The sequence below is a fragment of the Sardina pilchardus genome, chromosome 7 (genome assembly GCF_963854185.1).
Source record: "Sardina pilchardus chromosome 7, fSarPil1.1, whole genome shotgun sequence".
NCBI classification, from domain to species: Eukaryota; Metazoa; Chordata; class Actinopteri; order Clupeiformes; family Clupeidae; genus Sardina; species Sardina pilchardus.
The window spans coordinates 34,094,837-34,114,836 of NC_085000.1; the positions used below are offsets into that span (position 1 = coordinate 34,094,837).

General features: G+C 48.3%; 1 protein-coding gene across 1 annotated transcript in view; it reads left to right on the forward strand.

Moving 5' to 3' along the window:
* Window positions 1-20,000, forward strand: part of cep104 (centrosomal protein 104) — a 75,440-nt gene that overhangs the window by 42,309 nt on the left and 13,131 nt on the right. The window contains exons 14-18 of the mRNA XM_062541903.1: window positions 7,936-8,136; window positions 13,247-13,339; window positions 14,329-14,389; window positions 15,864-15,936; window positions 19,770-19,878. Of these exons, the coding sequence (XP_062397887.1) occupies window positions 7,936-8,136; window positions 13,247-13,339; window positions 14,329-14,389; window positions 15,864-15,936; window positions 19,770-19,878 (537 nt within the window). The remainder of the gene's footprint in view (window positions 1-7,935; window positions 8,137-13,246; window positions 13,340-14,328; window positions 14,390-15,863; window positions 15,937-19,769; window positions 19,879-20,000) is intronic.

The window sequence follows — 20,000 nt, forward strand, 5'->3', positions numbered from 1 at the left end:
GCGATTAAATGCGTCTGTAGGAGAACTTTTCAGAGACAGCAGAATCGCTATTTAGAACACCAATGTTGCGTCTTTGTACTATATCAAAAGACACCTTACTTTCGTTGGCCTTTCGAATGTCTTACTTTCACTTTCGCATCATCCACTATTTGCTGGATTGCAGAACTACTGTTCTTCATTATGTGCGTTAGTTAATGAGTGTGTGCGTGTGCCTGTGCGTGTGCCTGTGTGTGTGCATGTGTGTGTGTGTGTGTGTGTGTGTGTGTTTTTGTGCATGTGTGTGTGTGTGTGTGTGTGTGTGTGTGTGTGTTTTTAACGAGACTCAGAGTGGACCACTCCTTGAGGTTTACTGTCATTCCTACCAGTAAAGGGGTGCTAAATTACATTGTGTGTGTGTGTGTGTGTGTGTCTGTGTCTTTCTGTCTGTCCTTGTGTGTGTGTGTGTGTGTGGGTCTGTCTGTCTGTCTGTCCGTGTGTGTGTGTGTGTGTGTGTGTGTGTGTGTGTGTGCTGCCCGAGCTGCCTCCTCAGGAATGTTTGTTGGGCAAACTGGGCTGCCAGGTGGCCTGCATTCACAAAGGCTGAAGAGTGAGGCCGTCACCGGACACACACACACACACACACACACACACACACACACACACACTCATGCACACACACATACAAGCACACGCACACACACACACACACACACACGCATACACACACACACACACACACACACACACACACACACATACACACACACACACACACACGCACACACAGACCTCACTGCTCAGCTTTCTGTCTACTCACTTCCTGCACTGTGTGTGTGTGTGTGTGTGTTTGAGATAGAGAGAGAGAAACAGAGAGGCAGAGATAGTGTGTGTGTGTGTGTGTGTGTGTGTGTGTGTGTGTGTGTGTGTGTGCATGCATTCGGTTAAGTTTTCTTTGTCTGGGTGTTTGTGGGTATGTGTGAAGGTAGACATGTGCGTGTGAGTGAATGAAGTAGACTTTGTTTGTTTGTTTGTTTGTTTGTTAAAGACAGAGAGAGGGAGGTGTGTGTGTGTGTGGGTGTGTGTGTGTGGGTGTGTTTGTGGTCAGAGAATGTGTAATGACCGCAGACAACAGCTTGAGTTCCATGGAGTTCTCCTTCCTGTGTCATTTCGTCTGTGTGTGTGTGTGTGTGTGTGTGTTTGTGTGTGTGCTGTGCTGTGCTGTCTAGAGGTCTGTAGGTCTGTGTGTGTGTGTGTGTGTGTGTGTGTGTGTGTGTGTGCTGCGTAGAGGCCTGCAGGTCTGTGGAGTTGCCTCTTGTGAGCCTCTGTGGGCTTGTTTTGTCCTGTGTGGGCCTCCGTAGAATAGAGCTCTCTACAGGGACTGGATACATTTTTCCTGCGTTGCCCACCGTATCCTGGGCGACTGGTTGAGCAGGTGATCGCCGTGGCGATTGGGTTTCCTGTAATTAAAGGGGGGGCCGGACGGCCAGAGACAGGAGAAGAAAGGTGCTCTGTGTGTGTGTGTGTGTGTGTCAGTGTGTGTGTGTGGGGGGGGGGGGGGGGGCTCTCTTTCTACCTCTCCTGTTCTCTCATTCCCTCTCACTCTCTGTATCACTCACTCCTCTGTCTGTCTCTCTCTCTCCCTCTCTCTTTCTCTCTCTCTCTCTGTCTCTCTATTTTGTTCCCTCTCTGTCTCAGTCTCTTTCGCTCTCTTTCTGCCTTTCTCATTCTCTCATTTTCAGCATGGCGATCTGTCTATCTACAGTACTTATCTATCTACTCTCTCTCTCTGTCTATCTACAGTATCTATCTGTCTGTCCGTCTACAGTAGCTAACTAGCTATCTATCAGTTATTTTCTCTCGCTCCTTTTCTCTCTCCTTTCTTTTTTCCTCTCTCCTTCTTGGTGAGACTGTTCTAATGCATTTTGATCAGCATGCCACTGTAGGAGACAGCAGAGAGAATAGTCCATAAGCATTTGCATGGATCTACCAAAACATTTGCAACTTGTTCAAAGAAATGAGGAACTGCTTTTTCCATGTGCGCAAGTGACACAATGATGTCAGGATTGAACAGTTAGTATAGGAAAATCATTTGAGTATGTCAAGATTGAACAGTTAGTAGGAAAATCATTTGAGTACGACAAACAAATAGCTTGGTTTGTTGTGACTCGCAGGGTGTCTGAGAGAGTGAGGTGGCTGAGTTGGGGGGTGTGGCTACTGTCTGGGGGGTGGGGCTACTGCCTGGGGGCGGTGCTACTGTCTGGGGGGGTGGGGCTACTGTCGTCGTCGTCGTCGTCATCAAGATCTGCCGGCTACGCTGTCCACACGGCAAAAGTTAACCACACAAAAGATCGTTACCGCCTCCTAAAATGGCGGCGGTGTGCGAACGCAAGGCCTTACCGATATAAAAAAGCGGTTTCAAAATAACCAGCATCGTGTGGACGGGGCCTAAGTCTAAGTCAATGTTTTTACCCACACACACACACACACACACACACACACACACACACACACACTCACAAACACACAGGAGAACACCCATAGGCAGTTAAGTGAATGCCTTCATTAAGGCGAGCATGTTACCAGGGCACCTGCTCCTCAGGGACTGAAAACACAGCGCTGTTATTCTACTCACACACAGCAGTTGGCTCTCAGCTGGCCCTGATGTGGCCCTGATGTGGCGCTGATGTGGCACTGGTCTCCCAGGCAGCCAGTGTGTTTATCATCTCACACACACGTGGCTGCTGTGGAACATTCCAGTTCTGAGTTGTGTTAGAAGTGGAATAGTGATGTAGCGGGGCTGTTGCTGTGGCAACCCTAGCTGAAGAGGAGAGGCCACCCTGGGAGGAGAAGAGCTGGGACTTCTACTGTCTGCCCCCTCTGCCCTCTCTCCCAACCTGCCCTCTCTCCCAACCTGCCCTCTCTGCCCTCTCCAGCCTGGTGAACCCAACCTGCCCTGGTGAACCCAGACCAACCTGCCCTCTCTCTCTCTCCAGCCTGGTGAACCCAACCTGCCCTGGTGAACTCATACCAACCTGCCCTCTCTCTCTCCAGCCTGGTGAACCCAGATCAACCTGCCCTCTCTCTCTCCAGCCTGGTGAACCCAAACCAACCTGCCCTCTCCCTCTCCGCCCTCTCTCCCTCTCCGCCCTCTCTCCCTCTCCAGCCTGGTGAACCCAGACCAACCTGCCCTGGTGAACCCAGACCAACCTGCCCTCTCTCTCTCCAGCCTGGTGAACCCAGACCAACCTGCCCTGGTGAACCCAGACCAACCTGCCCTCTCTCTCTCCAGCCTGGTGAACCCAACCTGCCCTGGTGAACCCAGACCAACCTGCCCTCTCTCTCTCTCCAGCCTGGTGAACCCAGACCAACCTGCCCTGGTGAACCCAGACCAACCTGCCCTGGTGAACCCAGACCAACCTGCCCTCTCTCTCTCCAGCCTGGTGAACCCAGACCAACCTGCCCTGGTGAACCCAGACCAACCTGCCCTCTCTCTCTCCAGCCTGGTGAACCCAAACCAACCTGCCCTCTCCCTCTCCGCCCTCTCTCCCTCTCCGCCCTCTCTCCCTCTCCAGCCTGGTGAACCCAGACCAACCTGCCCTCTCTCTCTCTCCAGCCTGGTGAACCCAGACCAACCTGCCCTGGTGAACCCAGACCAACCTGCCCTCTCTCTCTCCAGCCTGGTGAACCCAGACCAACCTGCCCTGGTGAACCCAGACCAACCTGCCCTGGTGAACCCAGACCAACCTGCCCTCTCTCTCTCCAGCCTGGTGAACCCAGACCAACCTGCCCTGGTGAACCCAGACCAACCTGCCCTGGTGAACCCAGACCAACCTGCCCTCTCTCTCTCCAGCCTGGTGAACCCAGACCAACCTGCCCTGGTGAACCCAGACCAACCTGCCCTCTCTCTCTCTCGCCTGGTGAACCCAACCTGCCCTGGTGAACCCAACCTGCCCTGGTGAACCCAGACCAACCTGCCCTCTCTCCAGCCTGGTGAACTCATACCAACCTGCCCTCTCTCCAGCCTGGTGAACCCAGACCAACCTGCCCTCTCTCTCTCTCCAGCCTGGTGAACTCACACCAACCTGCCCTCTCTCTCCAGCCTGGTGAACCCAGACCAACCTGTTAGAAGATTTGAATATTTGAATCTGCAGCTCCGACTGGAAAGCATATTGACACCCATTTCCAAATGAGCTGCTGTGTGAACCAGAAGTGAAATTAAACAACCAGAAATGAAAATCCAGCAGCCATGTCTTTCTGGTAGCGTAAGGTTTTAAATGTAGTTGTTTACTCAGTTCCAAAGAAAACAGAAGTTCCTGGGGTTTTGGTGATTTGGAAACGGACGTCTTTGAGGCTAACCTCTCTCCCTAAGTGCCCCCATTAGGGCCATCAGGTCGTGGACTCCACTGGCCCCGAAGGGTTTTGTGGTCAAAATGCTAAATATTTCAAAACGTTGAATATTTTAAGGGGCTATTAAGAGCGCATTAGCTCATGGTGTTGTGGTGTGTGCAGGAGACCCGTTTGCTTAGCTGGTTAGGCTGGTGATGTGTGTGTGTGTGTGTGTGTGTGTGTGTGTGTGTGTGTGTGTGTGTGTGTGTGTGTGTGTGTGTGTGTGTGTGTAGTGTGCAGGAGACCCGTGTGCCGAGCTGGTTAGGCTGGTGATGTGTGTGTGTGTGTGTGTGTGTGTGTGTAGTGTAGTGTGCAGGAGACCCGTGTGCTGAGCAGGTTAGGCTGGTGAATGTCCCTCCACAGGGGCGGACTGGCAATCTGGAGAAACCTTCTGGAGAAGTCCAGAACAGCCGTCAGCCTGTCTCAGTGCAGGCCTACAGTACCTCATCAACCAGGTAGAAGAGGAGGAAGAGGAGAAGAGGAGAGGAGGATGAAGAGGAGAAATGAGAGGAGAGGAGGAGGAAGAGGAGAATAGAGAGGAGAGGAGGATGAAGAGGAGAATTGAGAGGAGAAGAGGATGAAGAGAATTGAGAGGAGAAGAGGATGAAGAGGAGAATTGAGGGGAGAGGAGGATGAAGAGGAGAATTGAGAGGAGAAGAGGAGGATGAAGAGAATTGAGAGGAGAAGAGGATGAAGAGAATTGAGAGGAGAGGAGGATGAAGAGGAGAATTGAGAGGAGAAGAGGATGAAGAGAATTGAGAGGAGAAGAGGAGGAAGAGGAGAATTGAGAGGACAAGAGGAGGAAGAGGAGAATTGAGAGGAGAGGAGGATGAAGAGGAGAATTGAGAGGAGAAGAGGATGAAGAGGAGAATTGAGAGGAGAAGAGGAGGATGAGGAGAATTGAGAGGAGAAGAGGAGGAGGAGGAGTCAGGAAAAGGTTAAAGAGATGAGGAAGTGAGCTCAGGAAAAGGTTAAAGAAATGAGGAAGTGAGCTCATGTTACCTACTTTCACTGTCAAATATGCCACCTCTGTGTGATAAATAGTATAAACTTGCTGCACTGGTTAAACCTGACACCACAAATGCAAGATATTTTATTTCATTGAAACCTGGTTATCTGAGGACATTCATACACCACATTCATGACCAGGACACAGAAACCTGGTTATCTGAGGACATTCATACACCACATTCATGAGCAGGACACAGAAAGAACGAGGAAATAATCAATCGAGGGCACTCTGTTTGGAGCTTACAGACCGCAGGCTACAGGAAACGTCCTTCAGAGCATGCAATGGTGACTGTAAGCAGAGAGGGTTAAAGCGGAGCGAGAGGCGCAAATGTTTGACCATTTCCGCGTTCTGTGAAATCCCCCTTTAAGCAGACCTAGAAAGTTACATTCTAACTGAGCTGCTTGCCAATCTGACAGAGATCGATATCCCACTATGACGTCTTTGCGACACGCCTCTTTAAGCAGACAGGAAATGTTTGAATTTTGCTTCCATGGAGATGCATTATGTTGCTCTATCTTGTCAGTAATGAAGGATCTTGTCTGTAATGTGCTAATTAATCCATGTGCTCCTACATCACTCTGTGCTGATAGTGTTATTCCAACTAAACAAATGAAGCACTATGCCAACAACAAGCCATGGCTAAGCACTGCCTCAGTTTGATTAAAAAAAAGCTTTTATTCAGCTTTTATTCAGATTTTATTCAGCTGAAGCATAAGGTCAAGCTTGCCAAGCTCAGATACAAGATCAAGATGGAGGAGAAGTTCACCGGTGGAGATGTTAGGGATACCTGGAGGAGGGCCATGGTCCAATGCCCAGATCCTGCCGCCTTTGCTGAAGAGCTGAGCATGCCAGATTCAACAGCTGATTTTGCAGAGTGCTTGTTACTCAGCTTGACCGTGTTTATAAAAAGCACAACAACGCATGTGTCTCCTGAGGAAGCTCAAAAGATCTGATATCAGACAATGATCAAATCTGTCATCTCCTCTACATCACATTTTGGTACTGCTACAGTAGCACACAAATGGAAGGGAGAGCTGGCTAGGATAATCAAGCAGGTGGGCAAGACCATGAGCATCCCACAAGAGCAGCTGACAGATCTGTACATTCAGGCAGTGGAGAGGAAATGACATCCCATTCTCCAGGATCCCTCCCGCCCCCCTCCCGCCCCCTCCACCGATGTGTTGAGCTGCAGCCATCAGGCAGGAGATACAGATAGTACCTCTGGCCAAAGTCACCAGGCACACAACCCTTCATACCCAGAGAGTGCCTCTGGCCAAAGTCACCAGGCACAAAACCCTTCATACCCAAGGCAATGCACACGCAAAACATACATCCTACACAAACATCAGACACACATACTGTTATCCTTCATACCCAAGGCAATGCACACGCAAAGCATGCATCCTACACAAACATCACACACACATACTGTAATTAGGACATTGCCTTCGATCAAAGAACAATTTTTAACATGGCAACATGTTGAACAATAAAGCTTTTTGAATCTTGAATCTTGTAGGCCATGTATGTGTGTGCAATGTATGCTTGTATGTGTATGCAATGTATGTCTTAAAAAGATGAACTTACACTCAAGGCAATATATTCACTGCAAAAAGAAAACTATTTACCCAAGTGTTGTTAATCTTATATGAAGATCAAAACATCTATTTGGTATTATTTTTACTTTAGTGTTTTTAGTATGAAGTGCTCCCTCCAAAGATCATTTTGACTTTATTTAAGATTTAAGAAGACTTTGACTTATTTTAAGGAGTCTTATCAAGACAGATTCACTCAACGCACACACACACACACACACACACACACACACACACACACACACACACACACACACTTATCAAGACAGATTCACTCAATGCACTGGCAGACACATTTGCTTGTTTTCAGGAGGATGAGATGTCTTAAAAGAAATCGAACTCTTCTTAAATTAAGTCAAATGATTTTAGGAGAAAGCGCTTGGTAAGTCTCGTTATACTAATACGAGTCAATTCTAACGTTTTAACTCAAGATATTTTGTTCTCGATATAAGATTAATAACACTTGGTTAGATTTTATTAGATAAACAGTTTTTGCAGTTTACCATAATGGTATGACATCCCTGTTGATTTGAATTGCTTATAAGAAAGATCTTATATTAAGATAATGGTCATATTTGTTAAAGGGACACTTCACCGATTAGCATTAAGCTTTGTATCTTTAGAAAACCAGTCATGTTTTTGAATGGTCGTGCATCATTCCCTCAGTTTGCCTTGAGATGGGAGAAATACGGATTTCAATGAAACCCATGAATAGGACTTCTGCTTTCACTGATGTGTTATGATGATTTTTACATCATTGAAAACAGGAAGTCCAACATTGAAATCCGTATTTCGGTGAAGTGTCCTTTTAAATCTGACTGACTGTTTTGAATGTGATACTTTCACTAGCATTGTCAGGCTAATTGCTATGTCAGCCTGAAATGCTTCATCTTTCTGTTCTAAATGATCTTTGTAGGTACAATAGCCAGCCTTTTGACCTTTGCCCTTTGACCTGTACCTCAGTTTGTGGCAGGAGCCCTGGAGCACAGCGCCTCGTCCGTCCGAGATACGGCCGTCAAGATCGTGTTCACCATGTACGGTCTCCACGGCGACGCCGTGCTGAGCTACCTCCCGCCGAACGACGCCAGCACGCGCAAGAACGTCCTCTACAGGAGCATCTTCGACGGCTTCGCCAAGATGGACGGCCGAGCGTCAGACGCCCAGGTACCGTAGCAACACACTCACGGCGCAGTCACACGCTTGCGTCGGCCAACGTTCGTCCGTTGTTTTCCCATTCACTTTACATTGGCTGGACTTCATTTCATGCCGCACTGAATTGTGGGTCCGATGCGTTGCCTGAGATACGTTGCCTCCGCTAAAAAGTTGAGAAATGTTCAACTTTTGACGGATCGCGCAAGCGCCAGCCAATAAAATTCCGTGTATGCAAATTTTCGAACACTGACAAACCAATCACTTCGTGTTTATGGAAATGTGACAAAATGAGGCATACGTTGGCGGACGCAAGCGTCTGACTGCACCGTCAGGCCTCACCTGGGCCTCTCTAGAGAATTCAAGTGTGTTATTATAATCATGCTAAAAAGGTGTAGAAAGGAAAGCACATTTGATAAAACGTTGAAAAAGTGTCGATCAGAAAGCATCTGAGACGTGTGAAAAGCATGAATGCCATCCTGCATAGCTGATAGCTACTTTATTAAACTGATAGTTCCGCTCCTTGATTATTAATTGGCTGAATCGCACTCGATGCCGGTGTAAAACCCAACACAAACTAACACCTTGACCACATTTCGTTCTATAGTAATGCGCAACCACAACTTGCACAAAGGTAGCTGCATCTCGATGTTGCATGGCAACCATTCAGATAGAGGATATCTATTGACCCTTGGCCACTCGAGTCTGTCAACAACGCCCCGTAGCTGTTCTAGAATCAGTGCAAACGACGGCCTCTGGAGGCGGATTGCTTAACCATTCCACTAGCTGCTTCAGCTTAACCAGTCCACTAGCTGCGTCAGCTTAACCATTCCACTAGCTGCTTCAGCTTAACCATTCCACTAGCTGCTTCAGCTTAACCAGTCCACTAGCTGCTTCAGCTTAACCATTCCACTAGCTGCTTCAGCTTAACCATTCCACTAGCTGCTTCAGTTTAACCAGTCCACTAGCTGCTTCAGCTTAACCATTCCACTAGCTGCTTCAGCTTAACCAGTCCACTAGCTGCTTCAGTCCACTAGCTGCGTCAGCTTAGCCAGTCCACTAGCTGCTTCAGTCCACTAGCTGCGTCAGCTTAACCAGTCCACTAGCTGCGTCAGCTTAGCCATTCCACTAGCTGCGTCAGCTTAACCAGTCCACTAGCTGCGTCAGCTTAACCATTCCACTAGCTGCGTCAGCTTAGCCATTCCACTAGCTGCGTCAGCTTAACCAGTCCACTAGCTGCGTCAGCTTAGCCATTCCACTAGCTGCGTCAGCTTAACCAGTCCACTAGCTGCTTCAGTCCACTAGCTGCGTCAGCTTAGCCAGTCCACTAGCTGCTTCAGCTTAACCCCGCGTACACACTGTCTCCGTCCGTCAACGGATCACGGAGGTTGGATCTGCCGTATGTGTATTTGCATACACGTGATCTGATTGGCTGACGGATCCGTCGCTGCCTGAAAAGTTGAACATTTCTCAACTTTCTTGACGGAGGCAACGGAGCTGAAGCGACGGACGGACCCACAATGCATTTCGAGTCTGGCCCATGCAAAGTGAATGAGATCCGTTGACGGACGGAGACAGTGTGAATGCGGGGTAACCAGTCCACTAGCTGCTTCAGCTTAGCCAGTCCACCAGCTGCTTCAGTCCACTAGCTGCTTCAGCTTAACCAGTCCACCAGCTGCTTCAGTCCACCAGCTGCTTCAGTCCACTAGCTGCTTCAGCTTGTTTACTTCCAGTGGTCCATCGATCCTGGTCCACGTGATGCCTTAAAGCAGGTCAATTCTGTAACTTACGGGAAATGTGTAGTCAATTCCTTTAATTTCCATGAGAACTCTAAACGAACACACCCTTCCCCTTTCCTCTCTGATGAGCAGACTCACACACGAGTGATGAGCACACTCACACACACAGTCTGGACTGTGTGGACATGGTGTGGCTCTGTGTGTGTGTGTGTGTGTGTGTGTGTGTGTCTGAGGATGTTGTTATAGTCACTGCATGTTGATAGGAAGATTGTAATGGTCACTGTGTGTGGTTGAGAGTGTTGTTTGAGAAAGATGCAACAGGCAGTGGAGGTCATCGTTAATGCGGAAGAGCGACACATTCATTATTGTTATTGTTATTCATATGTGTTATTCATACAGTATGTTTCATTTGAGTTTAACTGTGTAGAAGTAAAAAACAAAAAAACCACTGAAAAGTTCAATAAAATTTGACAATGGTTGCAAATGGTTTTATGAATGGTAAGTGGTTAAATGAGTGGTGAGTGGTTAAATGTTCCTTGTGAATGTAGAAGTTGGGTTGATACATATTTTGGACCCAATATTGCGCTGTGATCATCATGATCTGATTAGATGAGCTGTGTGCAGTATGAGTTCTCCAAAGGGGTGATGGAGTATACTAGGGGTGGCACGGTTTTTGAAAAATGCTCCGAACCGTGCGGTTCGCATGTCACGGTTCGGAGTGTGTGTTCGTCGTACGGTCCTACGGTTCAGGCTAGTTATGGCATGCGCAATTGATTCCCATATGTGACGACGTGTTTCCCTTACGTGCGAGAGTAGGCGCGCAAGGTTTTAGAAATGGCAAGTGCAAGAGATCATCCCTAGCGTGGTAAAACTGATGCACATGACCCTGCTCGGGTGGAAGCATGTTCTTCCGCAACTGTAGACTATGCAACTTTACCAAACAGTAGAAGTAAACTCATTCTCCTTGGCCCGCTCTCGTGCGCGCCGACATGCACAGTAATCCAAATAGAACATTCACAATCGTGAACGCAATGTTATGTTGCTAAAATAACGACTAGTCTTCACTTCATGGATGCAGCAACCACTTGTTTATTTTCTCCAAAACCTCACACAATTAGCGCGCACCTACGGTGGCCTTACAGTGTCAAAAGTGCAACGTAAAACAGGCATCCTAAGTAATAGAATTAGAACTGTAAAAGTATGTTTATCCTACTGTATTACATGAACACAACACGCAATGACGCACAGAAGACGATTAGCTAAATTACTGTTAAAAACGGTTAGCATCATTAGAAGGCTATTGCATTCAAGTTGACTGACCATCTCAATACCAATGTTTTCAACTCCAAGGCTTAAAAGGGCCTGTCCCAAGGAGAAAAAGTATTAGGCTAGCTTACCTTGAAACTAAAACACATGTGGGGAAACTGAACAGTCCAACCAAGAGTATGATGAGCTTAGCCTGCTACTTTGCTTACAATATTGTGAGGCTTCAGCCAGACAGCTGAATTTAAGAGGTGGAGTTATAATGAATAGTAGGCTATATAATCTGCATAAAGTTTGCTGTTATGAATATCAGACATGTCAGTAGGCTATATAGAATGTATAAATAATTACATAATGTGTGTGTGTTTCAAATAAAGACAAGCTTTACATCTTGTTAAAAAATCATTCACACTATATGAAAGGAGAGCGATGAAAAGGCGATGCAATGAAAAATATGGGTGGACGACCTACATTTTGTGCTGGTGCACCATCCCTGCCAAATAAATTAAAAGATTGTTGAAATCATCAATGTCTTCCCTCTTGCTTTATCAAAATCTCAACTGAAGCTTAAAGTTTCCTCAGACAATAATGTGCTTTATGTGAAGTCAAATTCAGTTTGTGCATTATTACATGATTTAACTATTCTCTAAATACTCTAGCCTAATTGTGGATGATTAAGCTATATGCTGAAATATGTTTCTGGAGTGTTAAAGAGTAAAAGAAAAAATAACAACAAGAACCGTACCGAACCGAAAACCGTGACCCTAAACCGTGATACGAACCGAACCGTGGATTTTGTGAACCGTGCCACCCCTAGAGTATACGGACATTAGTCTGACGCTGTAGGAAGTTTGAAATGTGACAGGCATTAATTACGGTCTCCTCCTACTAAATTCCATTGTGATTTCCTCACACACACAAACACACACACACACACACACACACACACACACACACAATCTCTCTCTCTCTCTGGCTCCAACTGCCTGTCTCTCTCTCTCTCTTCCACACCCACCCACACACACACACACACTCACACACACACAGACTGTAATTGTGTGACACAACGTCCCTATGTAATTTCCTCCCAAATTGCCATCATCTCCCATCCACAGAGGAATGGGATGCTGGTCACCAAAACAACATCATAAACCGAGAAGCTGTGCTGATCTGTGTGAACGTAGTGTAGAGAGGGGAGTACAGGGTGTGTGTTGGTGCTCTTGTTGGTGTGTGTGTTCTCAGTTGTGTGTGTGTGTGTGTGTGAGAGACCTAAGTGCCACTCCTCACTGTAGCCAGTCACACTCAGCTCACAGACATGACCCAACCCTTACACTCTCCACCTCTATCCCTCTATCCCTCTCTCTCTCCACCCTGCTCCCCCCTCTCTCTCTCTCTCTCTGCACATCCTCTCTCTCTCTCTCCTCCTCTCTCTCCCTCTCTGCCCTGCTCTCTCTTCTCTCGTTCCCTCTCTCTCTGATCACCCTAACCCTCCCTCTCTCTGCCCTGCTCTCTCATCTCTCTCTCTCTCTCTCTCTCTCTCTCTCTCACTTCTCTCTCTCTCTCACTTCTCTCTCTCTCTCTCTCTCTCTCTCTCTCTCTCTCTCTCTCACTTCTCTCTCTCTCTCTCTCTCTCTGCTCACACGTTCCCTGCTCTCACTTCCCTCTCTCCCCCTCTCTCTCTCTCTTTCTCTGCTCACCTTTAGCCTGCTTTCTCTCTCTCTCTCTCTCTCACTTCCCTCTCCCTCTCTCTATTCTCCTTTTTCAGCCTCCTGTCTTCCTTTCCCTCCCTTCTTTTTGCTCTCCCTGCCCACAGTTCCTCTTCACACTGCAAGACTACCGTACCAATGCACACGGGGGATGAAATACTATACACACATACAGCACAATATGCATGTGATCAAATGGTCTCCAATACACACATCTCTTTAGGATCTGCTCATGAGAAATGCAAACTGTTTGGATAATATGCACTAATGGAAATTAGAAATGTGGATTATTTGTTATTTTCAGTTTCTAATTCTGTCTGTGCTCCTTTTTCTGTTTCCCACACTCTCAACCTTACTTTCTCCCCCCTCCCTCTCTCTCTCTCCCCCCCCCCACCCCCCCCCCCCCCCCCATCTCAGGCCGTGGGTAAAGCTGAGGAGGAGAACGCAGAGAAGGAGCGCGAGGAGATCAGAAGCCTGCAGGAGCAGCTGGCCGCCCTCAAGGAGATCAGCGTAAGATAGCGGCCGTCACCTGCGACCCCGCGACCCCTGACCCCACCCCATGACCTCTCGTGACCCCATGACCTCTGTGATGTCAGCTCACCCACATCAGTGCATGTCCGACGTCCTCTCATTTCCTCTGCTGCACTGCTCTCACGCTTGGATCCCGGGTTGTGCTCACTTCAAAGGGCAGTTGTGCAAAAAGCAGCGTCTCCTAAAGAGCTGCGCCCAGGCAGAGCACTGTGGGGGGATACTGTGGGGGGATACTGTGGGGGGGATACTGTGGGGGGGATACTGTGGGGGGGCTACTGTGGGGGGGCTACTGTGGGGGGGTTATTGTGGGGGGATTACTGTGGGGGGGCTACTGTGGGGGGGCTGCTGCGCCACAGCTACACACCTGCTGGGTGCTTATTGGTGTGATTCACCAGCAGGTGGCGTGTCTGAGCTTCGTCATGTGATATTATCGTGTCTACTGCGTCTGCACTATCGTGGGGTTTCATATCTACTGCGTCTGCACTATCGTGGGGTTTCATCATATCTATCCATGAGAAGTTAAACGGGGGAATTTTGGAAATTTTCCAAATTGGAAACCTTCATGGAATTAAAGAAAATAATGGGAATTAATGGGAATTTACAGGAATTAGATTAAATTAAATTATGAGATTTCTGGATAATTCATGCAAACTGCTTCATACAAACATAAAATTGTGTTTTATAATAAGCGATATGATTCATTCATACACATTTTTGATTATTGTAGCATATGAAGCTAGCTAGCATGCTAGCGGGAATCACATTCTCTGCCTATGATTTACTAGCATGCTAGCGGGAATCACATTCTCTGCCTATGGTTTACTAGCATGCTAGCGTGCCTTTGGTTTACTAGCATGCTAAGCTAACCGTCAGAGCTGTGTAGGCCTATTGTTTCCAGACTGTTTCCGACTAGCAGCTATTTGTAGTGCCAGAGGTCTCTCTCTGCATGTGTGTCTCTGTGCCTGCAGGAGAAGGGGAAGGAGAACGCCAAGGCCCAGGAGAGGAAGGCTGAGAAGGCTGCTAAGACAGGTCAGTACCTCCTCCTATTCAGCCAGGTCAGTACCTCCTCTTATTCAGCCAGGGGTGTGTTTCCCGAAACCATAGTTGCTAACTAAGTAGCAACTTTGTTGGTTGCAATGCAATTTCCCATTGCCAACCAACTCAGTTGCTAACAGGTTAGCCACTATGGTTTTGGGAAATGCATCCCAGGTCAGTACCTCCTATTCAGCCAGGTCAGTACCTCTTCCTATTCAGACAGGTCAGTACCTCCTCCTATTCAGCCAGGTCAGTACCTCCTATTCAGCCAGGTCAGTACCTCCTCCTATTCAGCCAGGTCAGTACCTCTTATTCAGCCAGGTCAGTACCTCCTCCTATTCAGCCAGGTCAGTACCTCTTATTCAGCCAGGTCAGTACCTCCTCCTATTCAGACAGGTCATCTCTAGCTATGGTGAAGGGTATTTCATTCCAAAGGCCAAGGGAACTTTATCAGGATGCATAGTTCCCTGGATCCATGAAATAACGGGCCTTTAAGAATAAAAATCTGCCAGCCACTATGGGAATTTACATAGGGGTGTGTACACGTACGGAACGTATTCAACTTTAGCATAAAGTTATGAGCACAACTGTACATGATCTGGCCCTCATATGATCTCTCATATCTCATATGGTCTCTGTGATCTGGGTCTGTCTGTTCTGGCCTGATTCCAGTTGTTCTCCTCCAGTGTCATCTGTCCGGGGGCAGGAGTGGGGGGTGCCTGCCCCAGCACACATATATAATTACCCCCCCCCCCCCCCCCCCACTGCCCCGGCAGCCTCTCATTAGCGCTGCTGCTGCTGCTGCTGCGGTGCTCTGGGCGGACAGCTCCACTCCTCTCCTCTCCTCTCCACTCCACTCCCGAGGGCCTTTGAAGCTGTTTACAGGCATGCAGCACGGAAGGGCTCTCACCCACAGCACCGCACGCAGCCCAGAGCTGGCTACAGCATGTTAGCGCATGTCTCAGGCCCAGTGTAACGCTGGCAGCGCTGATCCTCCCAATGCCAGTGTTTTCATCAGTGTTTATCGGCCATGTCTATCGTGGAACTTATTTCCTTGTCAACGTGATTGCGTGTGAAGCATGTGTGTTTTTGCTGGCATCAGTTTGGAGTTTCCTTGTTTGTTTCCCAGCTGAAAGGGATGTAATGTGTGTGTGTGTGCGTGCGTATGTATGTGGCTGACGATAAAATTCCTGAAGTGTGTGTGTGTGTGTGTGTGTGTGTGTGTGTGTGTGTGTTTGGACTGATAACTCCTGAAGTGTGTGTGTGTGTGAGTGTGAGTGTGAGTGTGAGTGTGAGTGTGAGTGTGAGTGTGAGTGTGTGTGTGTGTGTGTGGGTGAGAGAGGGGGTGAGTGTGTGTGTGTGTGTGTGTGTGTGTGTGTGTGTGTGTGTGTGTGTGTGTGTGTGTGTGAGTGTTTGCTCTCTAGTGACACTTGTAAGTCACACACTGTTTCCTCTGTTGGTTCTCCAGGAGGGAAGAAGGCGACTCAGAGCAGCCCAGGGGCCACGGAGGGACCCCAGCCAGCCAGCGCTAGCCTCGACAAGTAAGATATAGCTACTACATGCTAGCCAGCGCTAGCCTCGACAAGTAAGATATAGCTACTACATGCTAGCCAGCCAGCACCAGCCTCGACAAGTAAGATATAGCTACTACATGCTAGCCAGCCAGCACCAGCCTCGACAAGTAAGATATAGCTACATGCTAGCCAGCGCCAGCCTCGACAAGTAAGATATAGCTACATGCTAGCCAGCGCCAGCCTCGACAAGTAAGATATAGCTACATGCTAGCCAGCGCTAGCCTCGACAAGTAAGATATAGCTACATGCTAGCCAGCGCCAGCCTCGACAAGTAAGATATAGCTACATGCTAGCCAGCGCTAGCCTCGACAAGTAAGATATAGCTACATGCTAGCCAGCGCTAGCCTCGACAAGTAAGATATAGCTACATGCTAGCCAGCGCTAGCCTCGACAAGTAAGATAGCTACAACATGCTAGCCAGCCAGCGCCAGCCTCGACAAGTAAGATATAGCTACATGCTAGCCAGCGCTAGCCTCGACAAGTAAGATATAGCTACATGCTAGCCAGCGCTAGCCTCGACAAGTAAGATAGCTACAACATGCTAGCCAGCCAGCACCAGCCTCGACAAGTAAGATAGCTACTACATGCTAGCTAGCCAGCGCTAGCCTCGACAAGTAAGATAGCTACCCCAGCCAGCCAGCGCCAGCCTCGACAAGTAAGATATAGCTACAACATGCTAGCCAGCGCCAGCCTCGACAAGTAAGATAGCTACAACATGCTAGCCAGCGCTAGCCAGCGCTAGCCTCAACACCTAACATAGTACCTTCCGGAAATGTAACAAGTAAGATAGCTACAACATGCTAGCCAGCACCAGCCTCGACAACTAAGATAGCTACAACATGCTAGCCAGCGCTAGCCTCGACAAGTAAGATAGCTACAACATGCTAGCCAGCGCTAGTCTCGACAAGTAAGATAGCTACAACATGCTAGCCAGCGCTAGCCTCGACAAGTAAGATAGCTAAACATGCTAGCCAGCGCTAGCCTCGACAAGTAAGATAGCTACAACATGCTAGCCAGCGCTAGCCTCGACAAGTAAGATAGCTACAACATGCTAGCCAGCGCTAGCCTCGACAAGTAAGATATAGCTACAACATGCTAGCCAGCGCTAGCCTCGACAAGTAAGATATAGCTACTACATGCTAGCCAGCGCTAGCCTCGACAAGTAAGATAGCTAATACATGCTAGCTAGCCAGCGCTAGCCTCGACAAGTAAGATAGCTAAACATGCCAGCCAGCGCTAGCCTCGACAAGTAAGATAGCTACAACATGCTAGCCAGCGCTAGCCTCGACAACTAAGATAGCTACAACATGCTAGCCAGCCAGCGTTAGCCTCGACAAGTAAGATAGCTACAACATGCTAGCCAGCTCTAGCCTCGACAAGTGAGATATAGCTACAACATGCTAGCCAGCGCTAGCCTCGACAAGTAAGATAGCTACAACATGCTAGCCAGCGCCAGCCTCGACAAGTAAGATATAGCTACAACATGCTAGCCAGCCTCGACAAGTAAGATAGCTACAACATGCTAGCTAGCCAGCACCAGCCTCGACAACTAAGATAGCTACAACATGCTAGCTAGCCAGCACCAGCCTCGACAAGTAAGATAGCTAAAACATGCTAGCCAGCGCTAGCCTCGACAACTAAGATAGCTACAACTTGCTAGCTAGCCAGTGCCAGCCTCGACAAGTAAGATAGCTACAACATGCTAGCCAGCCTCGACAAGTAAGATAGCTAATACATGCTAGCCAGCCTCGACAAGTAAGATAGCTACAACATGCTAGCCAGCGCCAGCCTCGACAAGTAAGATAGCTACAACATGCTAGCCAGCACTAGCCTCGACAAGTAAGATAGCTAATACATGCTAGCCAGCGCTAGCCTCGACAACTAAGATAGCTAAACATGCTAGCCAGCACTAGCCTCAACAAGTAAGATAGCTACAACATGCTAGCCAACCTTGACAAGTAAGATAGCTAATACATGCTAGCCAGCGCTAGCCTCGACAAGTAAGATAGCTACAACATGCTAGCCAGCGCTAGGCTCGACAAGTAAGATAGCTAAACATGCTAGCTAGCCAGCGCCAGCCTCGACAAGTAAGATAGCTACAACATGCTAGCCAGCCTCGACAAGTAAGATAGCTACAACATGCTAGCCAGCGCTAGCCTCGACAAGTAAGATAGCTACAACATGCTAGCCAGCACCAGCCTCGACAAGTAAGATAGCTACAACATGCTAGCGAGCCTCGACAAGTAAGATAGCTACAACATGCTAGCTAGCCAGCACCAGCCTCGACAAGTAAGATAGCTACAACATGCTAGCTAGCCAGCCTCGACAAGTAAGATAGCTACAACATGCTAGCTAGCCAGCACTAGCCTCGACAATTAAGATAGCTACAACATGCTAGCCAGCCTCGACAAGTAAGATAGCTTAACATGCTAGCTAGCCAGCGCTAGCCTCGACAAGTAAGATAGCTAAACATGCTAGCTAGCCAGCGCCAGCCTCGACAAGTAAGATAGCTACAACATGCTAGCCAGCCTCGACAAGTAAGATAGCTACAACATGCTAGCCAGCGCTAGCCTCGACAAGTAAGATAGCTACAACATGCTAGCCAGCACCAGCCTCGACAAGTAAGATAGCTACAACATGCTAGCGAGCCTCGACAAGTAAGATAGCTACAACATGCTAGCTAGCCAGCACCAGCCTCGACAAGTAAGATAGCTACAACATGCTAGCTAGCCAGCCTCGACAAGTAAGATAGCTACAACATGCTAGCTAGCCAGCACTAGCCTCGACAATTAAGATAGCTACAACATGCTAGCCAGCCTCGACAAGTAAGATAGCTTAACATGCTAGCTAGCCAGCGCTAGCCTCGACAAGTAAGATAGCTACAACATGCTAGCCAGCGCTAGCCTCGACAACTAAGATAGCTACAACATGCTAGCCAGCCTCGACAAGTAAGATAGCTAAAACATGCCTGCCTAAAACTTATTTTCCCCCGCCCCACGAAGTCAAAAGAAGCCCAATTGAGCAGGCACCCCAATCTGGCAACACTGGGAGTGGAACTAAAGCCCAGGCTGCTAGCTCTCGTGCCAGCACTGCTCTTGAGAGTCGGGGAGTGAGGTTCACTAACGTTCCGCACACACAGTTAAGCTAGCGGGCCTCCGTTACACTTACAGGACATTGAGTGCAATGGGCATCTAGAGCAGTGGCTCTGAACTGGTCTGGCTTTGGGACCCACAATGTCCCATGTTCATAACGTCGCGACCCATATATTTTTAGCGTTCACACCAACCGATACCTACATGGTACAGTAAGACACGCAAAGCACCTGCAGACCTACTGGTTTGGAACTTGCAAATGTTTGGCATTACATTTGAGAAGTCTTCAACTCCTGATGTCACCTGTCAAAGTACTCATCAGGTTTATCTTTGACAGTTCCCCTACTGGGTGCCTTGTTTCCTCGTGGCATTTTAGTTGTGATGTGTTAAGCTCTCCCTGGGTGCCCTGTTTCCTCGTGGCATTTTAGTTGTGATGTTTTATGCTCTCACGCCAGTTTACACCAGTAGTTCCCTGCACACCACACACTGGGGTTTCCCTCCCATTTTGTCCCCAATTTCAGTGTATCCGTGTCCTAGCTTACTTCAGGGGATTCAGTGAATCCGTGTCCTAGCTTACTTCAGGGGATTCAGTGAATCCGTGTCCTAACTTACTTCAGGGGATTCAGTGAATCCGTGTCCTAGCTTACTTCAGGGTATTCAGAATGTAAAATGTGTGTGTGTGTGTGTGTGTGTGTGTGTGTTCTCCAGTCTGTGTATATTCTGTGGGGAGAAGGACCTGTCCTTCACAGAGGAGGGGCTGGACCTGCACTACTGGAAGCACTGTCCCATGCTCAAGCGCTGTGTGCAGTGCAGACAGGTACACACACACACACACACACACACACACACACACACACACACACACACACACACTGTCCCATGCTCAAACGCTGTGTGCAGTGCAGACAGGTACACACACACACACACACACACACACAC